Genomic DNA, 21,727 nt, shown 5'->3' with positions numbered 1-21,727 from the left:
AAATTAAAAGATTGAATACATTTTATTTTAAAATCTTGGTTTATTTAATCTTTTTTACTTTATTAAAATAAAGATGTAAAATACATCTAGTTATTTTTAATATTATTTTAATGTATAATAAATAATAATAATATAAACTGTATTATTAATATATATATATATAATATATACATTTGTTTGTTTTCATTTTTATTTTATTAAAAATAACATTTTAAATGCATATATATAAATATATAAATATATATATATATATATATATATATATATATAGATATATAATATGTATAAAATATATATATAATTATATATATATATATATCCTATAATTAAGCGATTTCAATTTTTCAAATTGCTGTGCTAGTTTAGAATAGCTCAGAATACTTTAGCACATGCAAAGCAATTACCAAAAACAACCTAATAGCTCAGTTTTGTTTGGGAAGTGGAAATCAATTATTTATTTCAATCTATATTTTTGGTTTATAGGGAATATATTTTTTTTTCTACATAATATATTAAAAAAGGGTAGCAGTTGGAGAAAAGAGTGAGAGAAGTGTCAAGTTCTAAGCAGGCGTTTGAAGAGGTGGGATTTGCCTGGCATGTGCAGACGGTGTTTTGCCGGCGCATTCAGACAGGTATATGGCACGTAAATGGCTGCCACTCTGGATTTGGGAGGAACTTGCGGCGAGGGGAGAATGAGACCTGCGGGAGAACTTGTGATGGAGGGGTGGAACAATCCGCTCCCTCTCTCTCCCTCGCTGCAGGGCAGGAGGCTCAGGTTAATGTTTGAGAGAAGTGGTTATACACTGCCGCACGTGTGTTTGTTTGTTTGATTTTTTGGTGAAGATGTGATACAATGGGGGATGTGTTTTTGTTAATGTGTGTGATTATGATGGTGTGTAGTGACCTAGTTTCACACTCACAGCAACAAAGCCTGAGCTTTACGGCCCAGAGTTAGGGATTGAGATGAGAAGAAAAGAGGAAGCGGAGCAGGGGGAGGGTGGGAAAGAGACCGATTGAAAGCAAATTAACATAGCAGAAGATGTGGCTTTCCGCTCTGCACACGTCATAAACTTCTGTATGTTTGGTAACAGTTATTTTTTCAATTACCTTTGGTGCCATTAGCTCTGCAGAAATTACATATTCAACCTTTAAAAAATGTAATATGATATGGTTTCTAATGGTGTTTTTAACACATGTGTTTTTACTACAGTGATCTGGATCATTGCATACTGGCCTAAGTCTCTACGATGTTCTGGTCACTAAATATAAACTCATAATAAAGGAGAGATCTCTGAGTTATAAGACATATCTGAGTTATAAGAAGAAAAAATAACAGCACATGTCCTCAAAAAAACAGCACATGTCCTCAAAAAAAAAAAAAACTGATTTGAAGAATCACTGTTTCCAAACAATAAAAAAAAAAAATCTGTCAGTTATTTCCAGATATCGCTTTATTTTACATGAAACAGCCAAACAAGACACAAAAAGGTCTCTGTGGTCATTATTTGTGCAGAGAGTTTGGAGAGATACTTTAAAGTAAACATATTTCTCAAAGGCTGCAAGAAATCAAAACCTGTTCTGACAGATTCAAGACTGAATACATCTCAATAAAGCGGAGGGATCAATTGTAACAACCCTACATCTTCACTCTTTTATCACATAAAGCCTTTGTCGCACTGTTTTGCTTGTAGGTAGGACAATACCGCATTACGCACAAACCTCTGATATAAATGTGGCCTCCACACATTGTTAGGGAATTAGCTAGGTAACCTCAACACAACTGCTTTTCAATTAAGCATCAGCCAGTGAAAACCCTCAGTCTGAAAGCACACACACAAACACACACTCGCACAATAATCCCCGGAGAACAAATGACTTCTCCCAACCCACGCATGACTAGGGAGCACTTCAACAAGCTCTTGAAAGTCGGCTCACATGCAGGACAGACACCTCCCCCTGTTCGATACTTTTAAAGGAGTACTTTTGTGACTATTGTTCTGACTAAAGCAAACAAAACATGGGCTGTGTGCAAACAAGGCGAGACGCAGTGGAGGAGTATGGTCTTTGTTTTCCTGACTCTCTGTGATTTAATGGGATAGAAGAGGGAACGGGTCCAAGTTCTGGTCCAACCAAAAGAAAACTGGCTTTTGTTTGATGAAGATTCAGAAAATTAGCCTAACCCTTGGGTTGGGATTGGGTGCATTGTCCATTAAATGCCAGATGGAAAAACAGAAGTGTAAATAAAGGTGTCATGTGCTGCAACAATCAGATTTCCAAGAAGCTTTGAATTAATGTTCAATCTCAGAATGAGTTCGTAGCTAACATCACATCTTGGTTGTGTAGATACAGATCAAGCTGAGAAACAATCAGTCAGTCAGTCCAATGCAGTTAGGTTAATTCTCAAAATAGCTCTAATAATTGCAAACTAAATCCATAATGCATAAGCAGCCTGAGCACCATTTTCCATGGATGTATGCCATTTTAGATACCTAAATATTGATCAAAGACCAGGTATAAATCTCACTGCAAACCTACCTAGAGTATTATGCTGGAATATGAATTATACCATTAACGTACGAGACAGATGCTTCCTGGATGGAGCTTTCCAAAAACTACAAAGTCCTGAAACTCCACAATGTGCTACACAAATCACAGCCAATCAGATTATATTTAGATTTGTGCTGGTTTACTTCTTAAAGTGAAAAAATAAAATTAAAAAAAGAATAAAATCAAGTAAATAAATGCATTGAAGGGAAAGTTTACCCAATAAATTAAAATTCTGTCATTAATTACTCACCTTCATGTCATTCCAAACCCATAAGACCTTCGTTCATCTTGGGAACACAAACTAAGATATTTTTGATGAAATCCAAGAGCTTTCTGATCCCGCATAGGCAGCAATGCAACTGACAAGTTCAAGGCCCAGAAAGGAAGTAAAGACATCATTAAAATAGTCCATATGACATCAGTGGTTCAACCTTAATTTTATGAAGCTACGAGAATACTTTTTGTGCACAAAGAAAACTAAAATAACAACTTTAACAATTTCTTCTCTTCCATGTCAGTCTTCATCAGGCATATGTCATGATGTGAAGTTGTTGAATAAAGTCATTATTTTTGTTATTCGTTATATCTTTGCGCACAAAATGTATTCTTGTAGCTTCATGAAATCAAGATTGAACCACTGATGTCACATGCTTAAATACTAGATATATAGCTTCAAACCTTCACTGTTAAGATATTTCAACCCATATTCAGATCTCACCAATGCATCGATTGATTCTCCCTATCTTTATAATTCTACAAACAGCCAGTCCACGACACACACTACCAGTCAAAAGTCCAAACACTGTACATTTTGGAATAATATGGAGTCATCAAAACTATTAAATAGCACTTCTGTAATCACTAAATGTTCTTTAAATTTTTAAAATAAATGAAGAAATCTATTAATATTTTAAGAGTCATTCTTAGGTCCTATAAATGGTCACCAATTCTTTTCATGTTTCACTGTTTATAAATAACCTTTTGCCTTCACTGGATCATTTTAAATGGTGTGAGAAATAGTTTTATAACTGACAGTACAAATTCCATGAACAGTGAAAAAAAATGTATTTCAAAGTTGTAAATGGAACAAAGATTATTGGGGTACATTTAACAAGAAAATGTTTTTTCAGGTTTTCTACTTTAAAATGTCAAATTTCAATTAATCTTTTACTTGCTGTTTATTTTATAATTATAAAAATTTACTAGCAATTTCTAAAGTGAATTTTTAACTCAATTAATAAAATACCATAAAATCAAAATGCATTAGAATTACAACAAAAGTTTCTAATTCTAAAATACTGTTCAGATGAAGTACAGCATGTCACTCTACACAGGTTGAAAACTTCCCAAAAGTATTTCACATCAACTAGACATGCATGTACAAAAATAACTGTAAGCATTTAAGCAAAAGGCTTTAGATCTAAAGATGAGAAACAAACTCAGTCAAGTGTGTCCAGTCAAGTTTTACTGTTAGCATTGCCAGGCCCAGCATCAGCACAGCATACAGTCTCGTACTAAGCTGTAAATTGAATTTTATTATTACCTATGATCATCATTTGTGAGGTACATTTTGTTTTTATATATGGAAGTTGTTTGGGGTTGGTATGTGGGGTTAATGAAAAGAGGTTGAAATGCAGTCTTGCGGAGTATTTTTATAGGTTTCATCATCCAGCATCAAACAACCGAGGAAAGCAAACAAAGTGCTACTTGTCTCAGGTCTTACATCCGCACCCAGAATGATTTTGAGAAATAGAGAGCATATCATACAACAAAATAGGGTGTGAATAATAGAAGATGTCCTAAAAATACAGATAAGATTGTGTATTTGGACACGCTGTCTCGTTTCAGAGGCTCTATACGTTTGTGAAGGGCCCTTCAGTAATAAATGAACACTCCACATGGGTTCAAATCAATTAGCGATAGAAAAAAAAAAAAAAAAAAACATCACAATGCAAGTCTGTGGAGGTCAGGAACAGTAATGCAAAAGGCCAGACTCAGAGATGAAAGATCAGATCAAAGGAGCAGAGCAGTCAATTTGTCTGATGAATGTTATTAACAATAGGCTGACATGAGGGGCACTGGTAATGGTTTATATGTAGTTTGTGTAAACAGTGATCTTAGCGTGAACTTTTGTGAATATGGTTAATGGTAATGGTTTATGTAGTTTGTTTAAACAGTGATCTTAGCGTGAATATATATATATATATATATATTATTTTTTTTTTTTTTCTTAAGACTGCATTTATTTGATTCCAAATACAGTAAAAGCAGCAATATTGTGTATATAACTGTTTTCTATTTGAATATATTTTAAAATTTAAAATGATGCAAAGCTGAATTTTCAGCATCATTACTCCAGTCTTCAGTGTCACATGACCCTTCAGAAATCATTCTGATATCCTAATTTGCTGCTCAAGAACATCTTATTGTCAATGCTGAAAATGGTTGTGCCTCTTAATAATAGTATTATTATTATTATTATTATTATTATTATTATGGAATCTCCAGGATTCTTGATGAATAGAATAGAAAACATTCTAAATGTCTGTACCATCACTTTTGATCAATCTAATTTTTGATTATTTCTTGCCAAATAAAAGTATTAAGTTCCTCAAATGTAATGTTTATAATATATAAAAATGTTCATATAAATTGATATATTATAAACATACATGCATAAAAATTATTTTCAGCAATTAACAAAAACACATTTTTAATATATATTATATTGATGTTTATACATTTGTCATTATTAAATGATATTATGTAGCCTATATATTGCAATCAAACTGGCTACGGGACGCCCTTTCTATCGGCCACTAGAAAGCTCCACCCATTGGATAATGTGTTTATGTTGCCATCAACATCTTAAGTAAGTGTATTTTTCACAAAATGGACATCTCCAGGGGCGGGATTGTTGCCCCGTTACAGTGTTGTGTTGGATGGCTTGGAGTTTGGGTGTGGTTTTTTTGTTGGGGGTTGGGGGTGGGTGTGTTGGGGTTGCTGAGGGGGCAGAAACGGGCACACGCTCCACTACAATAGCTGGGCCTCGTTAACTCAGTAACAATTCCACCGCCCACGCCACCAAAACATCGCCGACATAAATATGGGGACATCTGCAAGGGTAATCACTGCATTGTGCTCCCATTTTCTGCTCTGCTGGACGGCAACAGGGTAGCCTGCTTTTCAACACCTCCCTCCCTCCCTCCACCGGCCCTCCCTTCCCTCCCCGGCCTGGGCTCCGTTTCTGGGGTCAGAGTGCTTCAGGTAACAAAACCCTCTGAGACTTGTGCTGAATTACATGTAATTACTCCCATGATCTGATTGATTTTGGCCTGAATAGGGCAAAAGGACACCTTTAACTTCCTGCTGCCCTCTTTCAGTGTATCTTTGTTACTTTTTTTTGTTTCCCATCTCCATTCGCATCACCCCCCCATCCTCATCCGTTTCTATGCACAACAACCCCCTCTAATTCCCCACACCATCCCTCACTCACCCTCCCCTTTTTTCTCTCTCTCTCCAGCGCTCACGAAACGAAGCCAAGACTCTTCATCTAGTAGGAGGCAGAAGGCTTTGAAGAGATCAAAGCCAAGGCCGCGAGCAGTTGTGCGCCCTGGGAATACGCCGCAGCTCTCTGCTCCACAGCCCCCTTTTTCCAGCGTCATGTCGGATTGCAGCTGGATTGCATTTCGCCAGTTTTCTTAATGCTCTTGGTTTTGACTTTGACATCACTGATCCCCCCAACACACACACACACACACACACGCACACCTTCGACACAAACGAGTGAGAAGGGAAGACAGAAAAAAAAGACAAAAACAAAGGAGCAAAAGAGAGAAATCAAAGAGAGCGGAGTTAAAATGAAAAAGATGGAAAAGAAAGGAGTAAAAAAGGAGGAGAGGGAGCAGGAGAGATTTGACAGGGTGATTTTTATTTTCACAACTCCATAATTGGCCAGTTCAAAGGCACATGAAAAAAGGAAGCATTTGTTTTCAATTTTGCGGCATATATGAAAGGAGCAACGAACTTTTATGAGTTTCCCAAAAATTAAAGACAGGCTCTTTTCACATTCAAAGAACAGGGTGTTTTTTATGACCAAGACCACACAAAAAGAGCTGATAGCAAAGCACTCCCCTCTCGTCTGCTGCAAACACGAGTTGACTGACTGACTATATGAGAAATAGAAAGAGTCGGAGAAATCGGAGGCGGAGGGATGGTTTGATGTGCAACACAAAGAGAGGGAGTGAGTGCATGTGAGAAAGGGGCTGCATCTATACATCCATTAAACAGCCTCGCTAATAAAGCCTGGTGGCATGCCATCATTTGTACTGTAACTCAGAGAAACCCTTTACCAAACTCCTACACCAGGGAGCATGAATATTTCAGTGGCATCTGATCCACGGAGCATGTGAAGCTCCTTTACCCCCACACACACACAAACAGCCTGGCAAAAAAAATAAAAATAATAATAATAATGAGTTTCAGACAAATTTGAAAAAAGTGAATCTAGTGGCACAGAGCCTCTATTGATCAGTAAAAAGCAGTGCGAATGCAGTTCAGAGATGCATGCATGTATGCTAACAATGCGGTTTCAATCACTGTCACTGACAGATTTCTCTTGAGATGACGACTCGTGTTTCTACATGCCGCTGCAGTGCAAAAACTACCAAATACTGAGCAATTATACAACTAGCGTGATTTGATATAAGAGCGTAACTGACACACATTGAATGTCACTTCTCAAACAAACAATTGTAAAATGAGAAAAACATGGAGATTTCAGGTCATCCGAGACTAAACGAGTTTCAGCCGACACTGGGAATGAGAATACGCAAAATGAAGCAATAAACATTACATGTAAAGGTTTAATGAAAAGGAGTAATAGATGAATATGTGAATGAGAATAACAACCAAGACGGAATGAAGATTAAAAGATTATGTTGTCAAAATAAAACTGGGCTTAAAAAGGCCGCTGGAGGGTGATGGAGGTCATAGCTGGGCCTGGAGACATAACATGCAGGAAAAGTGATGACAACTGTGGCGCAAAGACAAAACACAATGGTGCACTTCACTTGCATGTGCCCTCAGGATCATCAACAGGTGCTACCACTGGTTTGCATAATAGCTGTGCACTAAGAGGACAAGAAATAACACTTACTGTTCTAGCCTGTTCAAAGCCTGTCCAAAAATAACAATAATTTGTATTATATATAGGGTATATATGTTTGTCTAATAAACCTGACATTGCATATAACGAATATTGTTGGTAAATCACATCTGATAAATGAATTTAAAAAATGAATAAAAAACAGGAGATTTAGGCAAATGGGACTAGCTAGCAGAGCTAAAATAAATAAACATACCTGCACTACTTGAATACACGCAAAAGCAATTTGTTTGTGGAGTCTCCTAATATAAAGACGTTTCAATTAACACATTTCAGTGGGTCGTTTGACAGTAATATTTCAGGGGGTTGAAATGCCCCATGGAGGCAAATCTTTCATTAAAAATCACCTAATAACATTGCCAGCCTTTTTGCTTTGTACATCCAACACATGGATTCAATATGGCTGTGGTAACCAGCCGATGTAAACACAGTATCAATGGCCCTCTGTTCAAAAACCCTGGGTCTGTACCAGTGAACTTCAAAGGGGCTGTGGGCTGCCGAAATCTGCAAGGTCTAGGCCATGTTGGTGTTCAGACCTGCTCAGCAGATTATGCAGATGATTGTTTTACTTTTTTGACCCTTGTGTGGGGTGTGTGGGTGAAAAGACGATATGATACGTGTCTAGAGAGCGTCAGAGAGGTATATGGGTGAGTTTAGAAATGCAGATTTTGATGTAAATAACAATAATAGTGAAAACTATTAAAACACAATAAAAATGTGCTACTTAAACATTGTTATGAAAACCACACACAAGGGCTGCTGGGAATTGTAGTTTCTTTGAATGGTGCAGAAATGGACAGACCGAGAGTTGAAGATCCAGCTGTGTGAAATCTCTTTAGGTAAAGCCAGGGTTTGGGGGGGTTTGTGATTCCACGGCATGTCTACGCTGAGAGATCCGTCACATCCCACATCAAAGCAGGCCGAGTGTGAGTGTGTATCTTGGGTCTGTTCTTCCCAAGCTCCACTGCCAGAAGCCAATCAGGATGGGGGAGGAAAACGGCACAAGGACTGAAGCTGCTCCACCAGCAACTCCAGCAAATGTGTTACAGTAGAGGTCCATCCATATTGAGTGCAAACTAACCATTAAAACAGCCTTTACGATAACATGTCTATTTAAATGATAAATTAACCCACTTTCCGCACATTTAATAGTTTTTAACATTTTCCATAATTAATTTTCTTTTTTAACTGCTCTTCTCTGAAAACTGATAATATGCATATGAGAATATACATATCTTGTCACAAACAAAAATTTTAAATAAAACAAATGATTTTTGCAATGTTTCCCAATAATAAACTTTGTATTCTTTGATGAGCAAGTCAAGTCTGCTGATAACAACTAAAACCTAAAAGTGCAGTACACAATTCTCTATACTGAATTAAGTTGGGTTGTCATCTATTGTACCTGGGTAAATTTGGTTTTCGTTTAACTATAACGTATATTTGTTTACTCTTTATGTGAGTATACCACTCATTTCCTTTTCTGAGATTTTGTAACATGTTAGGTGTGAAAAAACCTTCAGATCAGCACATTTGGAAAAATCTTTAACTAATTTAGGGGTCACAGGTCAAACATGTAACATATATTTAAATTTTTTTGGTGTTAAATTGCCTTCACATTATGGGTCACAGGTCAAACATGTAACATCTAAAAACCTTTCAGTGAGATGAAACTTTTTGTTAAAATTTTATGAATTATAGGATATCATAGAAAGATTCTTCTCTCCAACTGATTAAAAGGAGCCGAGATAAGCGGAACTACATGAAACGTCCCGGCGTGAGGGAAATCATTTCAAAAGGAGGAAATGCCTAGGTTGTTTTAATTCCCAATTCGCTATTTCATACGAATGTTTAAATATTACAACTTCAAAGCTACAGGCACCAGAGACAATGCAGCCCCAGTGTTTACCTGGAAACATTATCTGCTGACCCCAAGTTAGTCATCTCAAAGGAGCCCTGGATGCCATTTCCAGATGTCGTCCATCAGATAAGAGCAACATGTAAAGCTTTCATGGATCACTTAGTACCATGATGCCAATATCCACTACCGTTGGGGGGGCTGGGGAACACTGTACCCACGCGGCTGGCACTTCACCAGGTACCAACACCCCAAAAAAAAAAAAATCTGCTGACCACCACAAAATTGCCTACTTCATGACTGAGTGGGAGTTCAGGCACTGGAATGTCATGGCCAATGGAAATCAATCCAAACTTCAGGGGAATGAAGGGGGAGGAAGGGGGGAAAAGAAGATGCCTTTGATCTCGCCGAAAACTGATCCCAGACCTTGGAGATACTGTGTCCGAATATTTGAGCCACCGCAAAGGAGAGAGAGCGAGACAAAAGGCGGAGGAGGTTGAGGAAATGGATCTGCTATGATTGGGATTTTATTGCACACCGAGTGAAAAAAAGCAACATTTGGGTAAGTTGCAAATGATTCTGCAACACCTCTGCAAAAATCTTTGCATCAGTATTAAAAAAAAATCTGCTTTTTGTACCTCCCAAGCGAAGGCTTTAAATCACAAAGGATTCCCACAGATGTACATTGCTGACCCAATTGCCAACAAACTGCTAAACCACATCTTGTTGTGTAATAATGTGTATGCTTGAGTAAAACTGCTTAAAGAGAACTAAACAATAAAAATGTTAACAAAGTCAGAACCATTTATCCCAAAAGCTTAGAGCAACTACAGGTCAACTGCAGCATCATCTTCTGTTTGGCATCCGTCGCCACAGTGGCGAAAACTGAATTATAATCGCACAGCCGCAGACTGATAAAGGAGCTGAATTCAGAGCTGTGCAAACAATGGATGAGATGAGCTCAGCGGAGAAAGTCCTGTCTCTCATAGGGCTCACAGACTGCCTGCAGCGGCTGTCTCTTCCAGGCACCAGTCAACTGCCAAACAGGGAGTCTTAACCACACAAAAACTACCGAACAGGATTAGGGTGGACAGCTGCTAGCGTATCCACCATCTTTTTTTTTTACCCCCAGCCCCACCCCTCCTTCCATCAGCGATCATTTTATATAATAATCGAGATGGCAAACGTCTATAACTTCTATACATTTATGCATAAGTGTGCAAGTCTGTACAATTTTTTAATCCACACTTAAAAGTATAGACAGTACGACCAGATATGGGTCACAGCATTAGACACAGACACGCTGCCAATCAGAAACTAAAATCATAACCCGAGCTGCACGCTACGACGAGGGAAGATAAAACAAAGTGAAAAATGTCACTGGTGGACAGCGAGGGCTCAGGAGTGAAAAGCACGGGATAACACTCACCATTCTGGGAATGGGAGGCGAGAGAGAGCCGTTGTTCATGTAGGGTTCATTGTTCATATTGGTCATCATGATGTATCCTGGGTAACTGGGGTACGGGTGGCCCTTGCTGTACATGTCTTGATGCTTACCTGTTAGAGAATAAAATAAAGCAGCTTGAATGAATAAGATTTCCCATATACTCTCAATTTAAAGCAATGCAGTTTAAATGTGAAATTTCCTAACAAATATTTGACGTGGTCCAGTCGCTAAGCTAAAGTATACATGACTCTTGAAACATTCAGTGGCAGTAAAATAAATCAAAATGAACCTCCTAAACTAAATGTCACATTTTTAAATATGCAAGAAATGCAAGCTAAACAGGAAACCAAGCAGTTCCTAAAGGTATCTAAAACGGGGGAGCCGTTTTGAGGCCAGTGAAGTGTTTAGTTGTAAATTTGCATTCTAATTCACAGCAAGCGGAGAACAAAGGGGAAAAGACAATCAAGTCACTTCACTGTGACCCCAGCGCCCTGCCCGGTGTAAAAAAGACCCGGGTGCAAACAGAGATCAAATGAACTCTGGGCCATCACAGCAACATGCTGCTCTTGACAATAGCGTTTCAGGCGGTGTGTTTGGAGGGCAGCGTGTCAGAGGAAGATGGGGCTCTTCCCTGGCACGTGTCATTACGTGTCGACACCAAACAGACTGTGGGCTGAGAAATTCCCTTCACAAAGCCTTAGGAATCAAATAATTAAAAGAACAAATCTAAATAATTACAAGCATATTTAGAAAAAAACTAAATCTGTTATGCATTAGAACTGTAATACATTTTAAAAAGAGAATATACATAAACAAATTGCTTTCTTTGCAAGTGTATATTTTAATATAAGTGAATTGTGATTTTATGATTTTTTATGGTTTTGTGTTGAGTGATGTTTTTTTTTTTTTTTTTTTTATATAGGATTTAGTATTATTACACATTTTTTCCCAAAACATATGACTTACCATCATCCGAATGGTCCCTGTGGTTCTCATGATAAGAGTCTGGTGTTATTTGGGACTGTCTAGCTGCCTGTTCAAAAATGTAGGAGAGAGATATTAACAGCTTAATTTCTAACGTGCAAAGTTATTGTTTTGATTTTTTTCTGGTGTTCTTTGTTTCTGTATAAATGCTTGTTTATTAATAAAAAAATGTTTGATACTAAAACCAAATTCTTTAATTTTCTACCATCTCCGGCATCCATAAGGAAAAGATAATTTTTTTTTTATTACATTGATTAACTCAGTCATTTTCCTTCTGCTGTGGATACCGACCACAAATGCGGTATCTTGAGGAAGGAAAAAGAAAGGCTTTGCTACTATTCTCGTTCGCTCAACATTATGAATCAGAAGTGCCGGGAAATAAACTCTATTTGGAGTTCAGCTCCCTCTGGGTGCCTTCCAGCAGAGTGAGAGATCTGCACTGCTTTCCCAATTAACATTTTGCCCATCAGTTTGTTCTTTCTCATGTCAAGCTACAATCCTGCATGCTGTTGATGCCAGAAGGAAATATATTTCATTAATGAAGCAAAGCATCTTTTTATTCTTTAGTTCAATTTACTTGATTCACATGACCAGGTAGTAATGGAGAAAAAGCACGATCAGAGAAACACAAAAAATAAACTCAAACTAATTTACACCAGCACACAAATCTGACAACTGCTTCACAAATTTCAGATGGATATACACTTCCATTTTGTTTTATTGAAATAATTGTTTACTTTTCTTTTGTGTGAAATTGAAAATATGTAATTTAGTCTATATAGGAACAGGCAAATTGTGTTGTTGCCACCATAAACAGGGTGTGCTGATTTTTAATACATATTAAAAATTAATATCAATAAATATATTTTTTTAAAAGCATGTTGCAGTTTTGTGGTTAATTGTAAAAGAAAACACTATAACTCAATCAGAGGCAGAATACACTGTTTCAGAAACAAAATGTAACGTTATTAGTAGTAGGGGTAGCATCATTGCACTATTTTATTTTATTTTATTCATTGCACATTATTTTAACATGAGTTGTTGAATAAACCAAACAAATATAATCTTACACAAATTTCAAATAAAAATCAATTTAAAAACTACTGTTTTGTTTGTGATGATAAGTAGAAAACAAAAATGTTGATCAACACTGCCTTCTTTGACAATTATATAACGACTGGGTTTTTAAAAAAAAAAAAAAGTTAACTGGTTGAATAAATAAAAATCCTTATAGAGAGAGAGAGAGAGTTATGCTTTCTGTGGCGATTAAAGCAAATACTGATCATCGTGGCTTTTTTTAGTCCTTTTTCCTCGCTTAAATAATGACTGTGGGTTAAAATGAGTTTGTTGACTTTAACACGTGTAGCTCTGCCATTTAAACCACACAGCAGACACATACACACACACACATTCACAGAACTGAGGTTAAAATATCAACACGACTCTTCATTTTGAAAACAAATCTCAAATTCCCAACAGTTTGACACATGAAGTTTGACGGAGATTGCACAGGACCTTCACGTGGAGTACTCACGTCGTGACTGTTACTGTTGGGACTGATTTCTGACTCGTTGACCAGAGATGACTTGATCTCCGCTAAGTCTCCCTCCTCCTCGGAGTGGCTGATCTCCGCGAAGATCTGCTCCTTCTGCGGGTCTCCCTCGTCTTTGAACGGGATCATTTCATCGGTGGCGCAGAGCTCCGGGTCCCCGCCGCCTCCTCCACCTGACAACTGCGGCATTTCTCGGGTGATTGAAAGTCCTCCTCACCCTACAAACGCCCGGAAAGCGAAGGCGTTAGACAGAAAACTCCCGTATAATTTCAGCTGGCTCACTCCAAACACGCGTGCTACGGCAACACTCGAGAATCCAGAAGGAAAACGCAAAGTAGCGACGATGGGTGTTTTAAAAGTTAAAGTACGACTCCTGTGGTGTTCTTAAAAGCAAAAGTTAGAAGTGTAAGTTGAACGCAGGACAGTTCTGACTGTTCAAAAAAAAAAAAAAAAAGTGCTGGAGTTCAGATGCTGTGTGTCATTCCCGTTTGGTTTCTTGGGTAAAAAGGTGTCCCTCTTCAGAAATGCGCTCAGCAGAGACTGAGAGTAATGTTGGGCTGGAGAGAGTGTAGTGCTGTACTCCTCCCCCTGATCTCTGACTGACTGTAGAGATGAAAGCGAAGCCGCCGCTTTGATTGGCACCTCACACACGCGCGAGCGCGCACATACATTGACTGGCACTCCTGAGTAAAGTAAAGGGGGATTTTATACATTGCTTCCAAAATATGGACAGAGAGCGCAAAACGTGGAGGTAGGAGACACCAGTGCTGTTCTCCGATTGATTTTGGGGCTGTTGGAAACGAAAACAGTGTGTAACACCGTCAGTTTGACCAATTAGAAATGAGCTTCAGGAGTGAAATCACTATCATGCATTATCTGTTTAAAATATAGGATTTACAGGACACATCTGAATTAATAAAAGTTGAATAACAGAACTGGCTTCATCTGAATCAGCAGGTTCTTTTATAAAATTTTACATATAATGTTCAGTCAAGCTGACTTTGAAATATCAGTGTACATCTGTGGAAGGGTTGAAACTGTTCCCAATGTACTTTCAATTGAACCACAAATATTACACAAAACTGTATAGGCCTCTTATGATTTTAGATATGTTTTATGTATTTGTATTTTTTGTTTGCACGTTTGCGTCTTTGAATTGAATTGATTAAAATTAAACTACTACATATGATTACCATTTAAAAATCAAAATGTACATTGCTATTTTTTTCTATTAGTGTTACCAGTACTAATTAGTAAACAGTAAAATTACTTTTTAAACGATGATAATAAATAATCGTTTGAATAAAAAACATAAATGAAAACAACAACAAGCACTATTAAAATGCCAATGTGAACAGAAAAAAACGTACTACGAGCTTAATCATTGATCTGCATTACGTTGCAAAGGGTGACATCAGAGATGGAAAATATAAATGCATGAATCGTATTTAATGCAGCTGTATAATGGAGGATGAGATTCCGTTTGAAAAGATCTAGGAAGTTTTTATCTTAGTCATCTTATTAGTCCATTTTTTCATGCATATTGCTCGATTTAATGAATACTTGATGTTGACCTGAATGCTTCTTTTGTTCTCAAGGTAATCTAAATTTAAATGTTTAATGTAATTAAGCTTATTTATAAAACATACACTGTTTAATCACCCAGTGTTTGATATACCACGTTTTTGTATAGCTTATATAATTTCACTTGATCTTAGAGGTCTACTCGAAAATATTTTATAGAGGCCTACATTACGAATTATTTCTATTGCATATAACTAACCTTTAGATAACGTTTAAATAAATAAATAAAAATCAAGCATTTTGCATAAATAAAGCACATTGCGCTGAAATTGGACGAGGCATATTTGTTTTAAAAATGCCCAATGGCAATGACACACAAATCAATTACACAATTTCTCCCGCAAAGCACTTTTAGAAAATTCATCAAGAGAGCAGTATTTAATTGAAACCATAAAAACACAAGTTTTAATTTAACCCTTTTAGTCAAATTACACACATTAACTAGATTTTATGAAATTCTTACGATAAATAAATCAGCTACAAAATCTGCTCGAAAGATTCAAATATACAAAACCAGATAAATTAAGGAGCCCTCCCTCAATGTATCAGAAAACAAAAAGGGGGAAGAAAAACATTGGGAAGTGTTTCTGCGGCTTGCGTGAGAATAAGTTTGGAGTAGGAGGCAGATCTTTATAAAGCAGGCGGAGGTGGGGTCAGTGGGCGGAGCCGTGGCTGCCTTTGATCTGGCTGCGGCGGCCTCTTTCATCCCATGCCTTTGTTTGACCATATATGGAGTGAGGATGGAGACGGGCCAACATTTCCACGCGCGCCTTCATCCCAGCTGAGAGGGAAAGCGACGGTTCTCTTCCGGGTAAAGGAGACACAGCGAGAAAGATCAAAGGCTTTGGATTTGGAAGCCGAATGTGGATTCAAAAGAGAGGGAGAGGGAGAGAGAAAGAGAAAGAGAGAGACGTGCCTGGCCACATTCCAGAGTGTAGCGGAAAACTGAGCCTTAAACACACACACTCGCACATTCACTCACTGAGTTTGGCTCCTGGGATAACAATCGAACCTTTCTGTTTTAAAATGAAATTTATTGTAAACCGTGTGGATTTATTTTAATGCATGGTTATTTAAACGTAAGGCTCCATATAAAGCACATCAAGGCATACCATAGCTCTGAGCCAGCAGGATCAAAACATTTATTAGTTTAAAATAACAGATTCTGGACAATTATTAAATGTGTCTGCACTGACAAGATTTTTTAATGTTTTTAAATAAATAAATATTGTTTTAGTAGCAGAAAATAAAAAGACTAATTCATTTTTAAAGGTATTGCCAGCTAGAATTAGTACTGACAAATCTACAGATTGATTATAAGCACATATACTGATAAAATGTATACTATGGCACTGTTGCTTTGAATTAAAATAAATACATACACATGACTGTGAATATTAAATACATCAAGGCTGCCAGAAAGATGCATTTTTGAACTGTACATAATTAAAAAATCTAATAAAATATACCAAAAGCCTAAAAATGAACACAATTTTTAATTTTAAATCCATAAATTATTAAATAATTTATATGTTTAAATGTGAGAATGTTAGAATGTTGGAATGTGGGAATAAAATGTTGTAATTCTGTCATCAATACAGGCAAATCACAGACTTGAAATGCACACATACTTATCAAATTTATATCTTAAATGCATTATAAGTTACGTTAAATAAGTATCTGGCTAATGAATATAATGTGTATGAACCGTGATAACAGCAATATTTTAAATGCAGGTTTTAATACAATTTAGTCAAGTGTCTTTGTAGAGGAATCCAGCTCTGTTTCTCTCAAAACAGTATATTACGGCCAATAATCAGAATAGAAGTCCAATTCACCATATTTCCTAACATGAAAGATCCGACCTGATCATAAGGACAAGAATGTACAACTACCCCGCATTTCAGCAAGACTTCAAAGGAAAATGTACACTGCTTATACATCATTTAAGAGCCGAGCATTTCGTCATCGCTGGATATTAGACTGTTAGAAATCATAATTTAACATAAACATGTAAACTATGTACATTGGTCGTTGAAGGCACAGCTCTTGCTTAGTATTTTTCTTTTACAGTAATTAGGCAGAATAATTGCCTTTTTTTCTTTAAAAAAAAAAAGAAAAAAAAGAAAGAAATATTGTGAAAGAGAAGATCATTTGCATTTCTGTCTTAATGAGTTTGCAGAAGTGACCCCTCTGGATCAAACATGAAAAGGAAAGCTTCCTGCTGTGTCCTGACCTGAATTTAGTTGTCTCTCACTCTTCTACTGCATATTGAATGTTATATAACCTTGAAGGACCAGGAATGTATCCATAACACAGCATAATTTATCAGAGCGCTGCTAATCTAGAGGAGAATTAGACTGTTGGATTCAGAAGGGAAATTCAGAAAAGATTGCCCTCTTGCTGTGATGCTCATGCATGCATTGCTATTGATCAGGAACTGTGGATTAATAATTTGGTTCAAATGTGTAATCTGAGGATGGGAATGACCTATAAAGTGGAAGAAAAAAATGCTGATTAAACGATTGATACTGTTTCAATATGATATTGACTCTAGATGATTAAAAAATGTAATGATTTATTGTATATCATATAAAAATGAAATATTTTTTGCAAGCAACATTTAAATCACAGATACAACTGGTCATGTTTTTTGGTGTGTCATCAGCCAATTTTCAGCCAAAACAATGTTTGTCATTCTGATTGCTCATAAGACATGATAGCAGGATGCAAGTCAAGGACTTCAAGGGCAGCACCATGCAGGTATTATTGATATTCTTGCATCAGTGCTACAACAAGTTATAATTCTGATTAAAGATCAGACAAACGTTTTATTTTTGGAGCAACATGCACCGATGATGAATCATTAATAATAAAACCAGGAACATGTATTAAAGAAATAGTTAACCCGAAAATGAAAATTTGCAAAAAATTTGCTATTCCTAAGGCCCCCAAGATGTATAGAGTTTATTTTCTTCATCAGAATGGATTTGGAGAAATGTAGCATTACATCACTTGCTCACCAATGGATCCTCTGCAGTAAATGGGTGCCGTCAGAATGTGAATCCAAACAGCTGATAAAAACATCACAATAATCCGCAAGTAATCCACATGACTCCAGTTCATCAGTTAACATCTCGTTAAGTGAAAATCTGCATGTTTGTATGAGACAAATCCATCAAGACGTTTTAAACTTGGAAAGGAACCGCTGCTTCATGTTACAATACTCTATACATGATGCTTTCTCCAGAGAAAAAAATCACCTTGTCTGAATCAGAAGAGAAAAATGCACAGATCAAGCACAGTTTAAAAGCAAGGATTTTGATGTGAGAGGACAAAGGGAGACTTTTTCTCAATGGATGAAACGTTATTACCAATTATTTTGGCCAGAAGTGATAGCGTAAAGTTAAAACACCTTAATGATGAATTTGTTTCTAACAAACGCAGTTTTTCAATTCACGACATGTTAAATGATGGACTGGAGTGGTTACTTGTGGATTATTGTGATGTTTTTATCAGCTGTTTGGACTCTCATTCTGACGGCACCCATTCACTGCAGAGGATCCATTGGTGAGCGAGTGATGTAATGTTACATTTCTCCAAATCTGTTCCTATGAAAAAATACACATCTACATCTACATCTTGGAAGGCCTGAGGGTGAGTACATTTACAGCAAATATACATTTTTGGGTGAATTTTTCCTTTAATTACCTGTTCCTGGTCTTATTTTAAATGAAAAAAAAAATGCATTTTGAAATGTTGATTTAAAAAGATAATTAAATGCGCGCAATTAGCTTAATACAGAACCATGATTTCAATAATGACAGAGACAATTACAGTTCAATACAGCAGAATGAAACCTCACTCTATGCTCTCCATGGTAAAGCTGGCAGATGATCCAGAGGTTCTTCCACCTGCTTCAGTTCTGACAACCCCCCGAAATTGAAAATTATAGCTGTGAAGCTCCCAGTCACCGCCTAATAAACGACAGGAAACAAACATCACATTAAGATGAAAAGAGCATACAATTAAAGTTGAGAGGGGGAAAAAAGAAAGCCATTTATCAGTCAAAAAGAAGCAGAGTTAGAGGTGGGTGAGGTCTGAGGCGAGAGATGATTTTTGCTACTCTTTTATTGGTGGGAACACAGGTGATGTTCAGAGGAAGGGAAAGTGTCTAGAGGGGATGAGTTGAGCGTTCAGCCCCACTTCTGTCCTGTGATCTGCTGATTTATAACACGGTGAGAAGCAGACATACTGTTATTAAAATAAAATCATATTCTGGATGGAGCTGGGGAGGGGAAAAGGCCCAACAGGGGAAATTTGTTATGCTGGGTTATTGAGTTTGGAGCCTTCTGCACCTACACAAATTCACTCTTGCCAAGCGTAATACACTAAAGCTTGTCAAAACGCATAATAAAAATTAAAAGACTTGCATAAGAGTTGAGGTATACGTAGAATGTCTTTCATAGTGTGTGCATGTTAATAAGGTATTTTGAATGTCATGTTGGTGCAAGTTGTCACAGTTTTTTTTAAATATAATTTAATGCTTATAATTAAATTATTTATGCTGGAATTTATATATCATGTTATTATATTTAGCTGTTTTTGTGTTTATATACAGAAAGAATGGATTACATTTATCAGAAGTGAAAATAAAGACATTTACAATGTTACAAAAAAATAATTCAAATAAATGCTGTTGTTTTGAACCTTCTATTCATCAAAGAATCTAAAAAAAGTTGCATGGTGTCCACAAAAATATTAATGTTTCTTGAGCAGCAAATCAGCATATTAGAATGATTTCTGAAGAATCATGTGACACTCAAGACTGGGGTAATGATAATAATGCATCACAGGAATAAATACAATTTAAAAAAATATAGAAACCAGTTATTTTAAATTTTAATAATATTTCACAATATGACTGTTTTTACTGTAATTTTGATTTAAAAAATGCATGCTTCAGTGAACATTAGACACTTCTTTCATAAACAATAAAACAATCTTACTAACCCAAAATTTTGAGAGGTATATTGCAGAATATGTTGTCAGAATGTTGTTAGAATGTGAACATGTGGCTTACGGGTCAAACTATTTAACATTTGGGGAGCCGACACATTGAGGCAACCTCTGTGCGATTTCCACAACCTGTGTTTGGCTTCAGAGAGGTAGTCCACCAGCAGCCCAGAATGCTGGATCTGTCTTTTCATCCTGCCGCGTTATTGAAGAACACATTGAGTTTGCGTCAGGGCCTGCTGGGAAGGTGTCAAAGGTCATGGCCACCCTACTGAGTGGTCACAGTGCCCCAGTCCCGTCTGTAATCAAGCACACAAACACACATCTCTCAGACAGGTCATCTCCACCGCCAGATCAAACAAGAACCATCACTGTCAATATCTTGTCACATTTACAATGAGCAGGAAACCATGAAAAGACACATCAGCACTCAATACTACTGTATGTTGCATGCTAACAAAAGCAAACATTAAAAGGATAGTTCACTCAAAAATGAAAATTCTATCCTTAATTACTCACCCTCATGTCGTTCCAAACCTGTAAGACCTTCATTTATCTTCGGAAGACAAATGAAGATTTTTTTAATGAAATCTGAGAGCTTTCCAACTCTCCCAGAAAGGTAGTAAGGACATCATTAAAATAGTCCATGTGACATCAGTGGTTCAACCTTAATTTTATGAAGCTACGAGGATATTTTTTTGAGCTCAAAGAAAACAAAAATAACAATTTATTCTCTTCTGTGTCAGAAAGCTCTCGGATTTCATCAAAAAATATGTGTGATCTGAAGATAAACAAAGGTCTTATGGGTTTGAAACTAATTTTCATTTTTGTTTTTGGTATGAACTTTATATTTTTGTGTTATTAAAAGTTGTGTTTAAAAGTTAAATTTTAACCCATAAATTTTGTATTTTTTCATTATTTATTTCAAACCTACATGATTTTCTTTTATCTGCAGAACATAATTGAAAAACAATGGGTTTCAGTGTTGAGATCCTAAAGATCTTATTGATTTTCCTTGTATGGAAACAAAAATCCTGACTGTTCTAGCAGTAGTGTAAAGCAAAATAACAATTTCCATTCTTCATATTTCCATACCAAAAAAAAAAAAAAAAAAACCTTCTTAATTTGATAATTTTATTTTCATATAAATATTTAAAGTCCTTATTTCTATAATCAAAAGTTTGGCTACATGAGACCAACCCTTTGTCCCAGAGGGGTTTCCCAGACACACTCAGTCATTTTTGATCTGATTTAGGTAGGCAACTTGATTGAGTGCTTTTTGGGTTAAAAGACCCTGTTCAAACAACTCTGAGACAACATGGGCAGGAGTAAAAAAACACACATGATTAGGTCTGTCAGCAAGTGTCTGGTGTAAAAGACACTCATAAAACACCTTAATCCAAAACTCTAGAGTCATAGAAGATATATATAATAATATAAATGTGCTCTGTTCATTGTTTGCAATACGAAAAGGCTTTACTCACATTTGGTTAATTCTCACCCAGCAAATCTATATTTTTTAAATCAAAACTTATATTTAGCAAGGTTGCATTAAATTGATAAAATTATCAG

At 36.5% G+C, this 21,727-nt stretch overlaps 1 protein-coding gene across 2 annotated transcripts in view; it reads right to left on the bottom strand.

Annotated features, from left to right (window-relative positions):
* Nucleotides 1–14,225, bottom strand: part of lef1 (lymphoid enhancer-binding factor 1) — a 39,450-nt gene extending 25,225 nt beyond the window's left edge. Inside the window, exons 1-3 of one of the 2 annotated variants that reach the window (XM_042761809.1) lie at nt 13,538–14,225; nt 11,986–12,052; nt 11,002–11,129 (exon numbers count right to left, since the gene is read on the bottom strand). In XM_042761809.1, the coding sequence (XP_042617743.1) occupies nt 11,002–11,129; nt 11,986–12,052; nt 13,538–13,744 (402 nt within the window). In that variant the 5' untranslated portion in view covers nt 13,745–14,225. The remainder of the gene's footprint in view (nt 1–11,001; nt 11,130–11,985; nt 12,053–13,537) is intronic. The other variant, XM_042761817.1, reaches the window with a different exon arrangement.
* Between the last annotated feature and the right edge of the window lie 7,502 nt (nt 14,226–21,727).

This window comes from Cyprinus carpio, chromosome A1 (assembly GCF_018340385.1).
Source record: "Cyprinus carpio isolate SPL01 chromosome A1, ASM1834038v1, whole genome shotgun sequence".
NCBI classification, from domain to species: domain Eukaryota; kingdom Metazoa; phylum Chordata; class Actinopteri; order Cypriniformes; family Cyprinidae; genus Cyprinus; species Cyprinus carpio.
The sequence above is the reverse complement of the archived record's forward strand: the minus strand, read 5'-3'. Positions and strand labels throughout refer to the sequence as shown.